The sequence below is a fragment of the Calypte anna genome, chromosome 6, assembly GCF_003957555.1.
Source record: "Calypte anna isolate BGI_N300 chromosome 6, bCalAnn1_v1.p, whole genome shotgun sequence".
NCBI lineage: Eukaryota > Metazoa > Chordata > Aves > Apodiformes > Trochilidae > Calypte > Calypte anna.
Window position 1 is genome coordinate 19119016 of NC_044252.1, and position 19494 is coordinate 19138509.

The 19494-nt window shown below is 39.3% G+C and overlaps 2 protein-coding genes across 2 annotated transcripts; one reads left to right on the top strand and one right to left on the bottom strand.

Annotated features, from left to right (window-relative positions):
- The first annotated feature begins 5596 nt into the window (after window positions 1–5596).
- Window positions 5597–12863, top strand: RBP4 (retinol binding protein 4). The gene is made up of 6 exons (XM_008502007.2): window positions 5597–5748; window positions 5914–6049; window positions 6674–6810; window positions 6971–7077; window positions 8699–8911; window positions 12480–12863. Exons 2-6 carry the CDS (start codon window positions 5921–5923, stop codon window positions 12491–12493), a joined length of 600 nt encoding a protein of 199 aa, XP_008500229.1. The 5' UTR covers window positions 5597–5748; window positions 5914–5920; the 3' UTR covers window positions 12494–12863.
- A 663-nt stretch (window positions 12864–13526) lies between these two features.
- Window positions 13527–18129, bottom strand: FFAR4 (free fatty acid receptor 4). Its single transcript, XM_030453735.1, has 3 exons — window positions 17576–18129; window positions 16653–16781; window positions 13527–14040 (listed from the first exon to the last, which is right to left on the bottom strand). The coding sequence occupies exons 1-3, from the start codon at window positions 18107–18109 to the stop codon at window positions 13636–13638; spliced, it is 1068 nt and encodes a 355-aa protein (XP_030309595.1). The 5' UTR covers window positions 18110–18129; the 3' UTR covers window positions 13527–13635.
- Window positions 18130–19494: the final 1365 nt, after the last annotated feature.

A 19494-nucleotide genomic window follows, 5' to 3' on the forward strand; every position in this document is an offset into this window, starting at 1 on the left:
TAGATTTTAATGTAGCATCTATTTTATGCATGGAAGTTTAACTCGAGAAACTAACCTCACACACTCATCTTCACTGAACTATCTAAGGCAAAAATAATATGCATTTGTCTTCAGTCCTTTTTCATGCTGCAATAGTTTGAATTAAAGACATGATGAGCAGCATGCTCTATTTTTTTTCAAATTGTTTTAATTTCAGAGACTATCAGAAATATGTGTGCTTTGTGATTTTAATATGTATGATATCATTTGCCTTTGACGTTCGTAGTTACTACCAAAATCAAACTATTTATGGAGTAGTTCTTAGTAGCAGACCGTTCCTGAGCCCTGGTGATACATGGAAACCCTAAGAAGGATAACTGACAGACGTGGTTATTTAAATAGATTGAAGCAGCGTGTAAATGTCAAAGGTATTTATAAGGTTTCCCAGTTCAGCTCAGTGTTTGTGTCTGGGCATCTCTGTCCCACTTGATAGCAGTTAACGTGGTTCACTCCATTAAGATTTTCTGAGGAAACACAGATCAAATCTCTTTCTTTAAATTTCATAGCTTTCAATGTGGATAATTTCATGGTCACTGTCTGTGATTCTTATGTATAATGCAAGAAAATAATATTCAGAAATACTACTGATTCTTTCTAAGTTATTAGTTTGTGAGAATGGATTCTGTAGGTATTTACAATGAGTACTGTGAGTCTCCAATGCAGCCATTTTTTTGGCACTGAAAGGTTTTGATGGCACTGATCTGATAAGTTTTGGGGACCTTTACAACAACCTCAATCTAAACAACCTCAAATTGATGTTTCTTTTAAAATAATTTTCTGTCCCTTTTTTTTACAAAAGTAGTCTTAAAAATGCAAACACTGAAGATAATAAGTTAGCTGATTTTTCCACATGGCTGCAAGTTTAAAACTACAAAGGATTAGCTCAGGGGGTTCATGAAGTAAGTAATCAACAGAGATTTTAGCTTCTAGGGGAGAGTTTCTGAACCAAATGGCAAGTCTAGCATGAAGGGGTTAACCTGGGTTGCCAGATATACTGTAGCTTTGACCATGAGCATGGGTTTCTTGGTATCTTGGCAGGAATGTTATACAAATGGAGCAAAGGATCACAGTCTTTTAATCACATCCACTCTCAAGTTTACTAGAAGGTTATCTTAAGTTACCTGACCATTTTTTATTATTGTGACTATTACTCAGCACAGCTCAGAAGGGTCTGACTCTCTTCTTTATACACTCCTACCAGATATTTATACACTTTGTAAGACCTCCCTGACCCCTTTTCATGCTGAGCAGTCCCAGTTCTCTCATCCTCTTCTTCAGTCGGATTCTCTTACTGCTCAGTGATCTTCATGGCTTTTTGCTGGACTTGCTCCACTATGTCTGATCTTTCAGCACTTGCAGTTTTAAGCTTTCCTCACCACTCTGGCCTTTCTGTCGGCAAACTTTATATCATTGTTTCAAGATGCATATATTTTAGTAACACACCTAGTAAATATATCTAGAAAACCATTTCAATTCAGAATCATAGCTTGCTAAAGAGAATAAAAGTACTATTTTCAGCTAATTTAAAAAATATACTGTTTACAACGAGTTCAAGGTAAATTTACTCCATAAGCAGAATGTCACAACATTAATATTAAAAACAGGTAGCATGCAGGCTGGCATGGTGCAAAGGCCAATCTTTTCAATTGCATTCTGTCCTTGACCTCTGTACTCAGAGTGCCACCAAGGGGAACGTTGTGATGGTGACAGTGTACATAGTTTTCCTTTACAAAGTACACGGAGCTCCTTGGCTCAGCACATGCCATTTTTTTTTTTTGGTGTTGCTTGTTAATGAGTCTGGTTACACAAGGCAGTGGCTTCACTTGAATCCACTGCTCTGTGCAAACAGCAGTCATTGCCCTGCAAAATCTGCCTCTAAGAGAGGCAGGTACTCATGTTTGTGAATGGCACTCTATAAATAAAAGCAAAAAGTCTTTCAATCTGTACTCCTATCTGGCTGGAAATAGATGCTCTATTTCCTATTACTAGTTCTTTGAGCCAGTTTTCTCCTAGGAGTTGGCCTTACTCTTGTGACCATAAACAAAATTCTAAAATTCTAGTTCTTCTAATATTTAAAGCTTCACATTTGAAGTGTTAAAAAGGTCTTAAACAGTAATTTAGGACAAGTCCCTCTCATAGAATCATAAAATAGACTAAAACAGTTCCTACAGTGAAAGCTTTTTTCTGCCATTTCCTTTGAAAATTTGCCTTTTATGTGTATTTTCTTTGCTGTTCCTAATGGAGACCATTGCAGAATTTTACAGGCTATTAATGTAAAAAATACTTCAATCACAAAATCACTGCCAGCGTTTAGCCCCTTTTTTGGCCTCATGGCACAGTTCAAAGGTAGAAGATGTTTCCCACCTTCAGTTAAATACTTTAAAAAATGTTCTATAATATTCAAAATATACTTCCATCTATAAACATCTGAATGGAAATATATGAAATTTATCGAGTTTGGTGTTGAATTTCACACAAGTTTTTTAAATGTGTGCTTTACATTAAAGGTTGTTTGCATGTTTTGTGCTATCCATAGTTTAAAAATTCTTTTAAATTTAATTATCTAAACTTTCCCATAAGCCAGTGATCATTTGATGCCACTGACTTGATCTATGCACATTGCTCTCAGAATCAACTGAAATCCTGGCCCAAATACAGGTCCTTTCTGTTTGCATGAGAAGTACAAATCCACAAGGAGTATATCCAGGTCACAAAGATCTAGATGAGGATCACTTGCTCACATCATTTCTCAACCAAACCCATAGCCCAAGTCAATCCCAATGATGATTAACTGAGGCAAAGTTTACACTGTTTTATGAGTTTACGTAGCTGTGCTGGCATAGCTACATATGTGAGGACTGAGAAAAAATTCACCCTTGAATTGCCATAAGAGTTGTAGTCTTCCAGCAGCCTTCCATCCCCCCTCCCATACACCCCTGATCTAGACACAGCTGAGTTAACAGAAGAGCCTTTTTGGCTAAAAAGCTTGTGCCATTGAACCAAAGAAGTGCTTTAGCTGAATCTGTGAATGGACTCCATGAGTGTAAACTATGGCAGAGTTGGAAGTAGAGCTTACCTAGTAGAGACAGAGACAAATGTTCACTGTGTAACCTTCAAATTGTCCTGACTTGTCCAGGTCCTCTTGTGCAGTTGTTGAAATCTGACAGAAATATGGGTGTGACTTCACTGCAGTTGCTGTCCCACAAAACTACAATGTTGAAAAGAAGGGTGTTCTCAGGCATTGCCTGGAGTTCATAGAGATCACAGACTTAAAGATATGAATGTATTAAAACTCATAATTTCTATGTCTCTGCCAGGCACATCCACCAAATACAAGTTGTGAGACTGCAGAAATTAGTGGAGGCTCGTAATTAAAGAAATGCTGTGTCGTGGCTAATACGAAATTACATGTTTCTGATTTAATTTTGTTGATGAATTCAGATTAATTGAGGATATTATAATTGCTCTCTCACATATATCGACATGATCCTACTATTATTTTTTTTCAGTGGAATCTGGATTGGATAGACTGCTGTGTACAACACAAAATAAGTGTAAGAGGACTGCTGACCTAGATTTTCAGAGGTGATTGAATGTCATCAGGTTTTGATTTATTTGGCTGAATGACTGTAGATTCCTTTGAACACCTCTGCCATAGAATTTTCATGGATCAATATGTTATGGACAACATTTTATAGAGATAGATTTTTTCCTGAATTAACCTCTCTGAGAATATAAAGCAGTATACAGATTTTTGAAGAGGAAAGACTTAAGAGAAATAATATTATTTCACAAATTGGAAGAGAGAAAAGAAATATTTTTTTTTAATTTGGTATCAAAGAAAGTATTAGACTTAAAGGTTAGAAATTAAGCTGTGATCCTCTTCTTTGTATCTGTCATGTGAGACACTGAGCAAAGAAAATCCCTGTTGATTTTGAACTTGTACAATGAATTAACATATTAAGACTAGTGAATGTTTATATATGTTTTGTAAAAATGTTTGTGTGTGTCTATATATACAAAGCTGTATATATAGTATATACAGGTGGCAGAGCAAGGTTCTGAAAGCCACCAGATGGATGTAGATTGCTGTTTCACTTCTGTCACTGGAAATTTGCGAACTTGAAAGATTTCAGTTTAAAAATGTTTGCTTACTGAATGCAACTGTTGAAAGTTTGAGTACAATTAATATGCATCAACCTTTCTAATTACCTGCATTATATATGTTCTTTACTCCAAATAGAAGCTTAATGCTAAACAAAATGGAATCTGATGTTATCAAGGAAATCGAAGGCTTCAGAGCAGACTTGGAACAGCCCTGAGCATTTGATATTCCAGAAAGTGAACAAAAATATACTCTCCATGCAAAATGACTCTAATACAAAACAGAAAAGAAAGAATAACAAATAACAGACCATGCCACTGTTTGTATTACATGTGAAAAAAAGACTGTAAAAGGCAGTAACAGTAAAAATTTTAAATTTTTTTCGAATATATGAGAAGTATATAAGGCTGAAATAAATTTCTGGGAAAGACGATGCTGAATAAATTGGTTTAATTCTGTACATCACTTATTATTGAAGGATTTTAAAAATATTATGTTATCTCCATATTTATGTTATATTTTTGCTTAATTCTTAAAGTAACGAGGACAGACCTTTCAACTAACAAGATTTTGCTTTATTCTTTCAAAATTGGGAAGTGAAAAAAGTGGGTGAATTAATTATCTTGGTAACAATCATTCCTGTCCTGGTCTGGTTACATATCTAGAAAATAATTAACAGGTTTTTCTCTAATGCTTCCTAAAGATGTTGAAACGATAGAGCAAATATTGACTGAGAGGCAGCAAAACTTGCCTGAACAGAAGAAAACAATAATGGTTTATATAACTGAAAACAGTTTGCCAGAAACAGAATAGAAATTCTGGAAGCTCTGATTGAAAATGGGCCAGACGTGGTGCATACATGGGTCTGACCACACGTATGTCCTGTCACTTCTGCACATCTCACTACACAAAGGTGCTCTTACGACTTCCTGAGGATTTGCAGGGCCCCAGCTCTTATGCTTGGGAGCTGATCATGAACCAGCTTTGGGAAGTAAGAGGGAATCAGTCATGAGGTCCTGAAGAGGTTCTGGCATGACCAGGCTTAGCAGAAACGTTAGCAGAAATTTGCAATTATGGTATTTATCACTATTTATCAGGGGAAGAGAAGAAAGGAATTTGGGGAGGAGGTGGAGGAAACAAGTCTGCACCTTGTAACTGGTCTGAGCACATTGGGTAAGAAGGACTTTGAACTGCAGTGTGTAAAATCAGAGAGAGAAGGCAGCTCACTCTCCCCCGTGTAAAGACCAAAGACGGCGGTGCCTCTCTTCTCCTTTGTTATCCCTACACGTGTGCACATCCCTCCCCCAGATGTGAGCTCTGCTTTTGGGCTAGGAAAGCCAAAGAGAGGCATTTGCTGCTAGCGCCTGTTTGGCTCCTGCTCAGGGTCACAGACCACCTGAGCCCACGGGGTTACGCAAGAGGCTGCCGTGATGAGGCCCCCGCCGGGGGCACGCAGCAACCGCTCCCCACTCCCCCTCCAGTGCTGGCTTTGGAGCTCAGGGAGTTGCGAAAGCCCCAGGGCTACATAAATCATTCCGTGTCTGGACCCCTGCTGCTGCCATCAAGCTTTGGCTCTCAAGAGGCTACAGGGACCGGCATTGTCTGTAAGGGATCCTGCTGTGGTGGGCTGGGGACAGCTGGGTGCCTTGCCTGCACATGCATCAGAGAAAGATGCATAATGTCCTGGGGACCTGTCAGGGCAGGCTTCCTTCCTTGCTTGTGTGACAGAGCCTGTTTCTGATGCTATTCTCTGTTCGCTGTTGCTGCAGGGACGAGATGGCCCACAGGGAGGGAGCTCTGCCCTGGCTGCTGCTGCTGGCACTGGCCTTGCTGGGCTGCAGCATGGCAGAGCGGGACTGCCGAGTAAGCAGCTTCAAAGTAAAGGAAAACTTCGACAAGACCAAGGTAAATCTTCTTTCTCTCCTGGATCTGTAATTTCGTCCTCTTCGTAGGCTAGAACATCTGGCATTCAGTAACACCAACGCGTCTGTCTTTTAACTCAGTCACAGTCTGCAATACTGAGAAACAACAAAGGTGTGAGATGCTGCCAGTGCCTCTGCAAATGCTGGATCCTGATGGATCTGATAAAGGGGCACTGCAGAAACTAGGTTTACCAGCTTGGTCTCAAACTGTATGGTCTAAACAAAAGGAATGTAGTGACTGAATTGTTCACATGAAAAAAAATTCTCTGGTGTTTTCAGACATCATTGCAAAGAAAAAGCATACACAGATCTGTCAAGATCTGACAGCTGCTACCCTCTTCTCACCACATTTTGTATTCTAAATACTGGAGAATTGCAGATACAAATAAGATACTAAAAAGTGACAATCTTTTCATAAAGCCTGTCTGCACTATTTGTGGTTTTGTTTTGCTGGAACAGCTAGGTTTGTTTCGTAGGTACAGCTTTCAGGCATGGTGTCAAAGAACTGCATGTCATTCCCTCTGTTATCTCCCGTAGTTTTTAATGTCTGTTTGTAATGCTTTTCATACTTCTAGCTCTAACTGCAGCCTTTCTTATTTCCTTGCAGTACAGTGGCACTTGGTATGCTATGGCAAAAAAAGACCCTGAGGGGCTGTTTCTGCAGGACAATGTGGTAGCTCGATTCACTGTAGATGAGAATGGACAAATGACTGCCACTGCAAAGGGCAGAGTCAGGCTCTTCAAGTAAGTTGTTTGCAATCTTCCTCTGGTTCCATTTCACCAGCCTTTCACTTTGCTTACATGGTGCTCTAATCCTACCTGCTATCCCTGTGATAGGAATACAGCCACACTGAATCTGTGCTCTTCGTTTTGAATATGACATTTTCTCTCTCTCTGTTTACAGTAACTGGGATGTCTGTGCTGACATGATTGGCTCTTTCACTGACACAGAGGATCCTGCAAAGTTCAAGATGAAGTACTGGGGTGTTGCCTCTTTTCTGCAGAAAGGAAGTGAGTACAGCACTATGCTATAGAAGATGCAGAACAGCATGGGAGCCTGGTTATGTTGTATGTCCATGCTAGGGAAGGAAAAAGTAGTGCTGAGTTTCTTAAATACACTTGAAACACATAACTATCATAAATATATAACTATTATAAGCATGTAGTAACTCTCACAAATATCATGCATATTTTATGTGCAACTGCTAATTGTTGTTCTTTAAAGAAATGAAGACCAAGCCTTTGTGTATCTTTGTATTTCTCTTATTTGTTACCCAACTATATAATCTAAGGTCACTGTTTGGAAAGAAATGAAAGGCAGATGAAATATTTTATTGTTCAGAACTCAGTTGCCAGATGCTTTGTTCTCTCTAAAAAGCCTTATGTTAGACTTGGTCAAGCAAGGAAGATGATCTGGCTGCTGTTATTTTGCTTGGTTTCATGTCTTCAAATCTAGAGATGTATCTGTTCTAGGAAACAAATCCAGAACATATATTCATCTTTTCTTGTCTTCTGTCACACCCTACACAAAATATTGAGCCAAGTGGAGGTTCAGGCTTATTATATTTCGATAGTTTCAAAATGCTACTTTAATTGATGATCTAGAAGAAAACTGTAATGCACTGACTGATAAAGAATACACACAGAGTGGGGAATAATAAAGAATGAAGAAGACAGATCAGAATATTTAGGACAAATTAATTGTTTCTAAAAGAAGCAGGTAGAATTTGCAAGTGGTTGGAGGGACATTTTCTCAAACACAAAGAAAGCTTTGGATGCTCCCTTTCTAAAAACTGTATGGTCCCCATGCATAGGAGAGATGGGGAAGAGAACACAGTGTTGCCTTCACCAGCACAGACCAAATGCAAGAGTTGAAGGTGTGCATATGACACTTTTTACTGCAAACACCTAGGTTCACTTCCATTAGCACAGGGTTTCTGTGTTATCAGGCATTTATCACATTACTTAGCTAAATAGTTAAGAATTCTCTGAAAGCGTAACTGCTTGAGAAGAGATTTTATGATAGCACTTGTAGCAAATATGCTTGTAATGCACATTAGTATTTTTCCTTAAAAATACAATTCAAATAACACCCCTGGTAGGAAAATAGTCACGGTTTTGGGTAATCTGGAAGATGGCTAGCATGACCAAGAGCACTTTTATCTTCTCTATTTTTTTTAAACTGTTTTCTGTCTGACCTTTTTTTTGTTAAAATAAGAAAACTTTCTTTGCATCTCATGGTAGATAGCCTAATACATGGCTCTTTTTTGTGGTTTTTGCCACATTTTATAGTGATGTTCTGTCATGGATTTACAAGATGTTTATTAACACTTCATGCTGCTCTTATTTGCTGGCCAGGCTAGAGGAGAAGCAGTGGTGCCAATCATTTCCTCTTCTCTCCATCACTGCTCCTGATAAACAGACTCATTTTCTTTTTTACACAAAAAGCCTCCCCTCAAATTATGGAGTTAAATACTGGACACAGAGAGAAACTGAGAGCTAATCTGTTACCATTTATCCCAATCTTTGTTGTATTATTTTCTTTACAGAATTATGGCAACAATCTCATTAGGTTTACTATATTTTACTTGTGTCTCTAATGCCTTTGCTTCTTTTCAATGGCTTTTTCCAGATGATGATCACTGGGTAGTGGACACAGATTATGACACATATGCTCTTCATTACTCCTGCCGCCAATTAAATGATGATGGCACTTGTGCTGACAGCTATTCCTTTGTGTTCTCCCGGGACCCCAAGGGATTGCCTCCAGAGGCACAGAAAATTGTCAGACAAAGGCAAATAGACCTCTGCTTAGAAAGAAAATACAGAGTTATTGTTCATAATGGTAAGAATGCTTTTTTCTGAAGAATTTTATTTCAGGATTTAATAACTAAAGCGCTGGGAGGCTCTTATTCATCAAAGAGCAAACTCATGAAGTCTTTTACTTGGTGGCTCTAATATTGTCTTTTAAAAACTGGAGCTTTTAGGAAGCTGTTTCCAACTTTTACTTTCCTTATCTGAAAGAGAGCTAAGGTGTACTGCTTTTTAGGCAGCATATTGCATCAGCTGAAACAGTTATTAGAGGAAGTTATAAGACAATTATATCAATGTAGTATGAGTTAACACAGGATAAACTTCATAGTTGCTGTAAGGAGAAATTGTGTCTCTTTAGTCAGAACTCTGCATTTCTCAACAAAATAGTTGCTGAAGAGAATAGAATGTATTTTCAAAAAACTTCTTTGACAAATTCTTCATAAAAGCCTTTTAAGGAAAATGAGAAGTCTTGGAGAGGATACCTTAGAGCAGACCTGACTTCACAGGTCCTCCTTCCAACCATTCACGACAGGTTTCACAAAGGAAGAGGCACAACTACAAACTACTACTCAAACTACAAGTATGACCCTATCTTTAGGCATATAGTCAGGCTGAGCTTGCAACACAGGAAAGGTGCTCAAGTATTTGGAAAAGGCCACATGGTAATTTGTGCTACTTTAATTGGTGATCTAGAAGAAACCTGTAATGCACTGACTGGTTAGACCCAGAGAGGGGAATAATAAAGAATGAAGAAGACAGATCAAAATATTGAGGTCAAATAAAACAGCGTGCCCATCCCCACCCTTGCATTCTGAAAGATTCAGTATCTACAGGAGACTTGACTGGTGAGTGGGATGAACGTGGTCTCACAATGCAATAGTGTGGCCAAGTGAGTAAGTTTCAAAGAGCAGAGAAAATCGTTGAAAGTTGGTAAATGTGTCCTCTAGTGAGTGCTCCAAAGACCTTGATCTTTCCTCATCAGAAAGAGGTTTAAGTCTGACCTGAGCAAAATCTGTACTTGCCCACACAAACAGTGGGAATTGGATAATGAAGGTCTTGCAAAAAGGAATAATAAATTAAAATGGATGAAACTTTAAGCTAGAGACATTCAGAGCAGAAATAAACAAGTGATTTGTTTAACTCCAAAGGCCATTAACCTTTGGAACAGTTTACCAAGAGCTGTTGTATGTTTTGATTGCTGAAATCTGTAAATCAAGATTAAAGGCTTTTCTAAATGACATGTTAGAATAAATTGGCATTGACTGGAGGAACTTTTGTGTTCTCAAGTCAAAACAGATGAGCACAGACAACTCTTGTGGCTCTATTACCTGCTCATCTGATCTGTAAACAGATAGTAATACATTGCCATGTTGTAAAGCTGGTAACAGGTTGCCTGAAAATTCTGCTAAGATGTTTAGAATACTGATTAATGACATGGAAAAAGTGCCTGACAACAATGGAAATAAAGATTTTGTCCTGAATGAGAATTTCAAGACAACATAAAAGAGATTTAAGGCAGTCAGAACTAAAAGACATCATAAATACAAAGGAAAATGGCTTCTGTGAATGATGTGTCTGATTGCACAAAGGATAGGATAGAAAAGAAACAATGTAATTATATAAATTGATACTTTCTTGTTTTGAATGCTACAGTCACTGTTCTTCAAATGAAGTACAGCAAGAATAAGACTTTATGAAGATGAGAGAATGAAATGACGAGTTGATTAGGGATGTTTCTTGCATTTAATCTAGGATAAAGTGTAGATATATAGCTTTTTTGCTGTGGCTTTGGATGTGTGTTCTGGTGGTTCCCTGCATTTCTATCAAACCGAGAGAACATACTATCCAATACCTGTCCAATACTGGTCCAGTTCACTATGGTGGAATCTGTGTTTCTGTATTTCTACACTGTAAGAGGCTTACAAGGCAACAAAGGTATTGCCAATCTTTGGAAGAAAGTATAAACAAAATAAAAAATAGATTAATTTATTATTAATAAATTTATTATTAATTTGTGGTATAACTTTTCCAAATAGTCTCATAACTTGTAGAGAATAGAATGCTTATGTTTTTTTCACAAAATATGGAACCAATGAAAATAAAACCTCAGGATGTCTTTTGAAAGTTCAGCTTTAAATATTCTGTCTTCCTCCCATTAGTTTAAAAGTTGATAATGCTGCCTCTAGTTTTTATAGAAACATCAAATCCAACATAGTTGTACCAAAGTGCTGTATTCTTTCTCTGCTATCCTAATTTATACTTGGATTTTAGGTGTAGAATGCAGTGAACTCATGGACTTAAGACTATGTGAGTTCCATGATGTTTGTAAATGAAAAATAGTTGCTAAGGTCCTTAATGCTGTCTGCTGTTTATTGAAGATTATGCCAGAATGTATTTGTACAAGCCCAGCACCAAAGTATAAATGAAACTTAAAGCTAGAAATTTACATTTTCCCCCTGTAATTACCACAGTATTATTTAATTCTGGATTCTCCTGTATTGTTAAGCCAAAGTTCATGCAAAATGCATACATTTGGGAATGTGAGAATGATTGTGAACTAAACTGAAAGTTAGTTGTAGTTATTAAGTATTATTTATAATTAGTTGTAATTATACTGCAGAATTAATAGCAAAAAAAGCCAGCTTCAATTGTCTGTAGATATCTGCATTCAGTTGTTAGAGTGGTAAAGTGCTGACTGACTGACAATAATAGATGCTTCAAGAATAGGCTTGTATCTGCTTCTAATTGTGCATACTCTGCCCATGTCTTCAAGCTAACATTTTTCAAAAATAGTTTTCATTCACTTTTAAAATTAATGCTGTACTCAAATGAAGTCCAAAAAAAAAGCTATTAGATTTTTTTTTTAGACATACAAGATTTTCTTGCTTGGAAAAAAACCTGAAGTATTTGTTCCTTTTATACTGGCTCCTTAAGGCAAAAAGAAGCATAGGAAATCAAGTTTTTTGGTTGTAACTTATATTGCATTTCTGTTGGTAGCTCCTTCATAGAAATGGATCAGGCTATGACACACTTAGTCTCCCAGCATAATAGCTCAAGTTGCTCTAGGTTTTACGTATGAGTGTGGATGTCACAGTGGGACTACTTGTAAATACAGCACCATGCCATGTTAGTGGAGTTGGAAGCTGAATCTGCTGTTAGCATTTACTAGAAGCAGAAACTGTGAATTAAAGAGTGGCATATTCCTACAGATAATTTACTGTTGCCATTAGACGTTTCAGAGGTCAGGAGACTGTTTTCTTGAAAGACATTCTTAAATTAATACTTGCAAAAAAAGCAAATAATTCAAAGCTTGTGAAGTAAGTAAATAACTCTTATCACTGATATATCCAGCACATTGTTTGCTGAAGTATTAAAATGCTCATGATGAATTCCTGGTTTGTTCTGAGTTGAAAATTCTTTGGAATGATAAACTGCACAGCAAGGTATTGGCATTACCATTACAAGTAGCAAACTACTGAACTCAAAGAGTATTTTAAAGAAATCAGACATGTATGCATTTTAGATTTGGTGAAAGTTTATGTATTTTAATTTTTACTACTACAGTTGGAAACTAACATATTGGTTTTTGTGTATTTCAGGATTTTGCTCTTAAGGAGATCCAGACCTATAGAAAGAAACCATGTAACAGAGCCATGGACATAAAGCTAACACACTGATCAGGTGTTCTCTTCAAAACCTTTTAAATAGCTTCATTTAGATTTTGCTTATATTTATGTGAGCTGCCTAGCTCACTTTGTTAATAAACCAATGAAACATTTTAATAAAATTGGATTACAGGGGATGCAAATTGTTTGCATGCATATCTGTACATACATAGGCATTTGTTTTCTTAGTAAACTGTTAGCTTAATGCACTGTTTTGGATTGGTAACAGATGGTGATCATTAAGAATTTAATATTTCTTTTTTTTAGTGTTTTCAATTTCTGAAAAGAAGAGTTTCAATTAAAAAACCCTAAAATATATGTATTTGCTTTCTAAAAGTTTTAATTTCCTTTCATATACAATGTTTGGGTTTTTTTCCAGGAAATACTGCAAATTGTTCTTGATAGCATTTTAGAAAGGAGAAAGGAATTTCAGTGACTGTATATCACTGATTAACTTTATTCACTTTGCTACCAAAGCATTAAAAATACGCATCTTTTAAAAAGAACTAATTTCTGTATGACAAGTACACAATTACTTATTCTTCATTTACAGATCGACATGCATGATGTTCATATTTTATTTTGAGATAGAACTACATCAGTCATTTGCTTAATAGTTACTTATCATCTTGTTTCCTTACACAAAATTGGTTACTCTGCCCAAACATATGTTCAGGCAGTTATCTAAGTGTATAATCAAGTGTCAGTATAATCATGGATCAGGTGCCATCTTGATATCGATTCCTTATAACTTCATTAAAGTTAATGACATTTATGCAAACTGAAAAAGTGCCCTCATAGAAATTAGCTAGTCTGGTAAGCACTTATTTCAACTCTTTCATAGCCACCAAATTCACTGCTGTATTCCTGTTTCTTTCATTGTAAACGGAGAATACGATCCAGTGGACTAAATTATTCAAACCTTACTGAAGCAAAGCAGTGAATCAAGAGAACTTTATCTGCAGGAATTAAAAATTTAGCTTTTTTTTTTCCTTCTCTGGCATAGAGTACTATAACACAGTGACCTATTCAACCTGGGATAATGCAGACATTAACATCCAAAGTGTGGCATAGCCCAGGCTTTAAGTAATTATCTGGTAATGAAAGACAAATTTGGTTGTTCGTGGTTACTTCTTGCAGTGGTTTCTTTACCAGCCCCACGCCTTACAGGGTTCCCTGTACAACAGAGAAGAATTTCCTGACATTTACGTCTGAAATAGGCAACGTTATACAACACTGGATTGATAGCAGAATTGGCAAAAGTGAATAATACTATCCAGAAGAAAACTGATGGCAAAATATTTAAATTTTGCTCCCCATTCTGGACTAAAATTAAAAGAATAATTATTGTAATTGGGCCCCACATGATGAAGAAAGAGATCATGAGCAAAAAAAGGGCTCGGAACAGTTTGTAGTCTTGCTGGGAAACACGTATCCGATGGTTTTGTGAGTAGGCTAAACCAGCATTTAAACTCCTTCTTGATGCTTTTGTAATCTGCAGAAAAGAGAAGAAAGTAACTTTTGTTGTAGCCTAGAAGAATTATTATCATATTTTTACAAGAGGAATAGTAAATTTTGACACCTGGTATTTCTGTTTTGAAAAGTGACTACAAAAAAGGCATTGTAGATTTTGTAGAATTCCATTTCTACTTTTGTCAATGGTTCAATTTCAAATATTCTCATTTTACAAGCATTTTTTTCATCTCATTTTTTCATCTCACCTGTGAACTCACCACAAATTAGTCAAGCTGGTTGTTTTCCTCATTGCTCTCTACCACCCATAAATACTTTTCAGATAAAAGAGAATCTTAATTACTCATGAAATCCCATTAACTTCAAATTATGATTTCATTTGTTCTATCTAAATAAACCCATTGATTTTCTTCACAAATGCAAACTGGAACACAGTTAACAATCCTGTTGATGTGCAAGCAGGAACGCAATCCAATTCTTCTACAGCTATGCTGACATTATAAGGTGGGTATTAGGTAGAGCATGAATTTATTACAGTAACTAAATCATGAAATATTTCAAATAGGAATGGGATTTTACATTAATTTTTGTGTAAATGGCATTTTTCAGTCAATAATTAGAACTGAACTCTTATGGGTCCTTTTGATGCTATGAAAGTCTGTGGCTTGTAAAAAGTACTGTCTGATGTAATAAACCAGGTGATGGATAGTTTAGGAATCTGGTATTCATGGGTGTGAGTCATCTGTCCTTAGGTAGGATATTGAATCCCAATGGCTTGCAGAACACTAACTCTCATACTATACTTCCCTGTCTTCACTGAAGTTGGCATAACACAGTAGGTCTGTTATATTTACATATCTGATGCAAATAAAAAAATATTTTCAAATACTTAGCAAAGAAACATTTAGGCTAAGTACCTGAGATGCCATTTTACCCCCTGAATGGGTAGAGAAGGGGTTATTTTCAAAATCCTGGATCAATTTTGTGTCTAAGTAGGAAAGTCAAAAGGTATATGACTCTTCCTCCTGCTTTTATGTGTGACATTTCCTCTCAGCATCAACTAAAGGAAGGGTCACACTACTACCAGTAATACTTAATGGCTTCCTGATTAAGGTAAAGATGGGAAATATTTTACATATACGTATATTTTACATAAACTGAATCATCTGTCATTCTTTCTGAAGTTTTCTGAATTTTTCAGAGATAAATGGCCTACTATAAATATTTATTTAGAACCTAGACATCTGCCAAAGATGTATAAACAAAAATTATCCAAAATGGGCTTCTCAGCAGCTGCTGAGCCTCAGAAGGAGACAGTCTCCTGTCTAGCTAATATACAGAGGACTAATATTAAAGTGGGAAAACCAAGTTCTGTACTCTTCTCTGCCTCCACTGTTCAAAATGGCTACAGAACATCCTCATCAGACCATCCTCACTCCAAGAACTGTGGCATTCCTTGTCCTGCAGTGTTTTGCAGTTCTTTCAAAGGGCTCAGGCTCCCCACGGTGTTACTGTATGTTCATTGACTTCAGCAAATACGAGGTTGCAAAAGGCAAGTGGTTCACTTCACTAGAAGAGGTTTACCTAATGTATTTACCTCGAGGTTATAATGAGCTTACAGAGTGTACAGAAACTAAGAGCTGATGATTGTGACTAAGAATTTAAGCCTGAGCAATAAGAAAGTATATGTAGAGCCCAGGTTCTAGGTCCTAGGTTCATCAAAACATTTATGTGCAGCTCTGGTGCATGTACACACAGCCACTTGGTGCTCAGTGTTTCATCAGTTGATTCCCTGCTCAATAATCTGTGCATTTTGGGGTTCCTTTCCAAACTCTCTGATTTTCCATATATGTAGTTTGAAAAGTTTAATTACCTAACACAGGAATCAAGAATCTTCTGGGGGCAGTTGCTAAAAACTAGGCATTGCAGCACCTAGCTTGAAGGTTTCTAGCTCTTCCTCATTCAGTTTGTGGAAGACAAAGGGGTGTTTCAAAATGAAATTTAGGCAACTGCTATCATGCTTGCTATAATACACATTAAAACTCCATGGTGTCTGGTATCTTGGCTTGTATTAGAGCAGTTAAAGAATATCCACTCAGAAAGAATTTACAGTTTTTGTTTGCAAAACTTGAAACTGGGGAGAAATAAGTGTAATAAGAGCTGTGTACTAAAAATATGTGCAGAAAATCAGTAGATCTAAAAGGGGAGGGACTTTCTCTAGTCCTGCCTCTCTTTGCTTTCTTGTAAACCCCTTGTGACAGGAGTTGAGGCTCAAGGAAAGCAGAATCTACTTTTTAGTTATTTCAAATGCTTGACTCTCTTAGTATTTAGGAGACTGGCATTCTTTGAATCTGAACAGCACATAAATGGAGAAGCTTATTAAACACTGTACAAATGAAGACAAACTTTGTGTTGGGCTTCTGGTCATGCACTGCTCAAGCGTGTTCTTAATTAAAACATACAGGTTGTTCTTTACAGGTTAAAGTGCCTCATTTTATATCACATACTTACCATTTACTGAGCATATGTCTATTTCCTTTAGGTGTATTTGTATTCAGTGACAATATGTTGATGCCTAGTGAGCTCCTGTTTACTCCCTTTTGTTCTACAAAAAAATTCAAAGGAAAAACATACCTGTAAGATTTTGGAATAACTGATGACAATGACTAATCCTGGTATTAGAAAGAAAACAATAGCAAAGGTCACATCCCAAGCTATTTCTCCTGCAATGCTGGGCCAAACCAAGGTGCAAATCTGAACATCCTGTTTACAAAGAATAAAGAAGAAAATTAATATTGCACCATTATTTTAACTACAAAGTTGTCCTTAACTCTCCTATTGCCTATAGAAAAAATGGCTGAAAACTAAGTCTAGACTGTGAAAACTTTCTAGTCAGAATATCTAATTAATATATCACTTCATGGTTTTAGAAGCCTTCCACAATCTAAACATTACAATAGATTTCGTATCAGATGCTAACAGCAACTTTAAAAAAGAAATGTATAGACCTTAAACTTAATCACATATTTCTTGTGTCATCTTTGGTGTACTTCTGCATGCATTTCAAAATACTAGGCAGAAAAATCTGTTCATGACCATTTAGCTCATAGGCTGCCGCATGTGCTGGGCAGCTCTCCCAGGACGCCGACCCCTCGGTAACGGGTGTGTGTGTGCTGAAAAGGGGTTTCCGAGCCGCACTGGGAACTCAAAAACCCCAACCTAGCTCACAGGAGGATCCTCCAGGAGAGCGGGACGGGAGGGGATGGCGGGACCGAGTCTCAGGGGCTGCCCTGCCGGGGCGAGAGAGCTCCGGCCACTCCTCCGGGCACAGCCTGGGCGCCCTCCGGGAGCGCAGCACACTGCCGGCCCCCGACAGACAGCGTCCCCCCGGTGGGAGACAGAGGCAGACGAGTCCCCGTCGCCGCACGGCCCCGCGCCCGCCTCCCCCACCGGACTCCCGGCGCCGCCGGTGCCCTCTCTGCCCCGGGCCCACCGTCCCGGGCCGGCTCTCTCCTCCCAGCGCCCTGCCGGCCCTCCCAGGCGGCTTTTGCCCTCACCTCGCCGCCGGCAGCGGGCAGCCGCACCACGGTGAAGAAGCAGCAGAGCGGGAGGGTGGCGAGGGCTGCGAAGCCCCAGATGAGGAGGAGGGCGGCGGCCAGCGCCTTGCGGCGGCGGAGGGCGGTGTGGCGCAGGCGGGCGATGCTGACGACGCGCTCCAGGCTGACGGCCGAGAGGGAGAGGATGACGACGGTGCCGCTGAGGCTCACCACGTAGAAGAGCATGTGGCAAACGACGTCGCCCAGAACCCAGGACTCGGTCCAGCGCACGACAGTGATGAAGGGGATGGCGGTGACGAAGAGCAGGTCGGCACAGAAGAGATTGAGGACGAGGCAGTTGGCAGCGCACAGCCGATGCCGCTGCCGCATCAGCAGGCAGATGCCCCAGATGTTTCCCGCCAAGGCCAGCAGGAAGATGGAGACCAGGGCAGAAGACTCCCCTATGCGCAGGGCCGTCACATTGTGTCCCCTGAAGTCTGAGAAGAAGGGGAAGAAGGTCTTGTTCCTCCCTGGTGCGCCCCTCGACCCCAGCATTGAGATGGCCAGCAGGCATGAGAGACCCGCCACAGGCGGTGGCACCAGCCCTAGGGGAAGGGCTGTGCTCCCAACCACCTCGGTGGCACCCCGGGTGCCCTCCTGGCCGCGAGCAGCGGGCTGGTCACCATCCTCCTCCCTCCTCTTCCTCCTGCCCGTACCTCCGAGGGCTCTGCTGTGCCAGCCGGGTGGTTTATGGCCCTCATGATGGATTGGAACAAGGAAATGGGAGGGTAAACACCACGCAGCTCATACAAGGGTGAGGCTGCTGTGCGTGAGGAGGCAGCGAGGAGCCAGGGGCGAGCAGGGCTGCCTGCCACCACCTGTGGGAGGATGTGGGTCAGAGCAATGGCACCTCTATGCTGAGGATCCCAGGCCTGGACACGTCGCTCAGGGTTGGCCCCGGTCTGCCCTGCTCTCCGGGCAGGCCTGCAGTGATCATGTGTGCATGGTGTGTTCATGGTGTAAAACAGAGGGATGGCTGTGTAATCCTTCTGAGAGCCCTTCTTGAGAGCCTTGGGATAACCAGAACTGCTCCAAGGTATAAAAAAAGGAAGTTACCCATTGCCTCATGTCTTCACAGTGGTGTTTGGAAGCAGCAGTCCTGTGCTAACCACAGTCCAATGTGGTGGGCAAGTGTCACTGTCTGGGTTTTTGATATCCATTTACTGAGTTGATCCAGAGTCTTACCTGCCTGTGTTGTGAGTTCTTGCTGAAGAAGCCTGGTAAATGAAGACATGCCTTGAAAATACCATCTTTTCTCAGGACATCAGTTCCTAAAAGTGATTGCTCAATCTGTAAATTAAAGTAGGACTTTCCACTTGTGTTTTTCACTCCCAGTATTTAGAAATGGACTGGCAATGAAGAGTATGACTTGTCATAGACCAGCAGGTAATGTCTCGTAAAAGGAGATAAAATATTTTCATGAAGTATGCAAACTCTGTTGTTTGCATTGTATAATTTTAGATGGCTCTGGTGAATTTATTTGACTTGGTGCCACTGTATGTGGTTAAGGGTGCAGTTACAGGCTTGGCTGTCTGGAGTTATGCCTCTTAATTAGGTGAGAGCTATTCCAAACCTGTGTGCCAATGGGACCAGGTGACTGGGTGGTGCTTCCACAGCACCTGGGTGTGACCCTGCCATCAACCACTTATGCAATGGCATTAGTGGAGATTCCAGATTAGTGGGGATTCCAGAAACTTCATCCTTCTAAGGAACAATCTGCTAATGAGGAATGACAAGAGTGAGATCTTTCTTGGACCTCTTCCTGCATCTTTGCCAACACAGAACTTACATTGATTTTAGTTAGCATGTTTCCTTTTGCACTCTAAGTGCTTCTAACTAGCTATGCTGTCTCATCAAGTTTACAGGGACACCTTAAACAG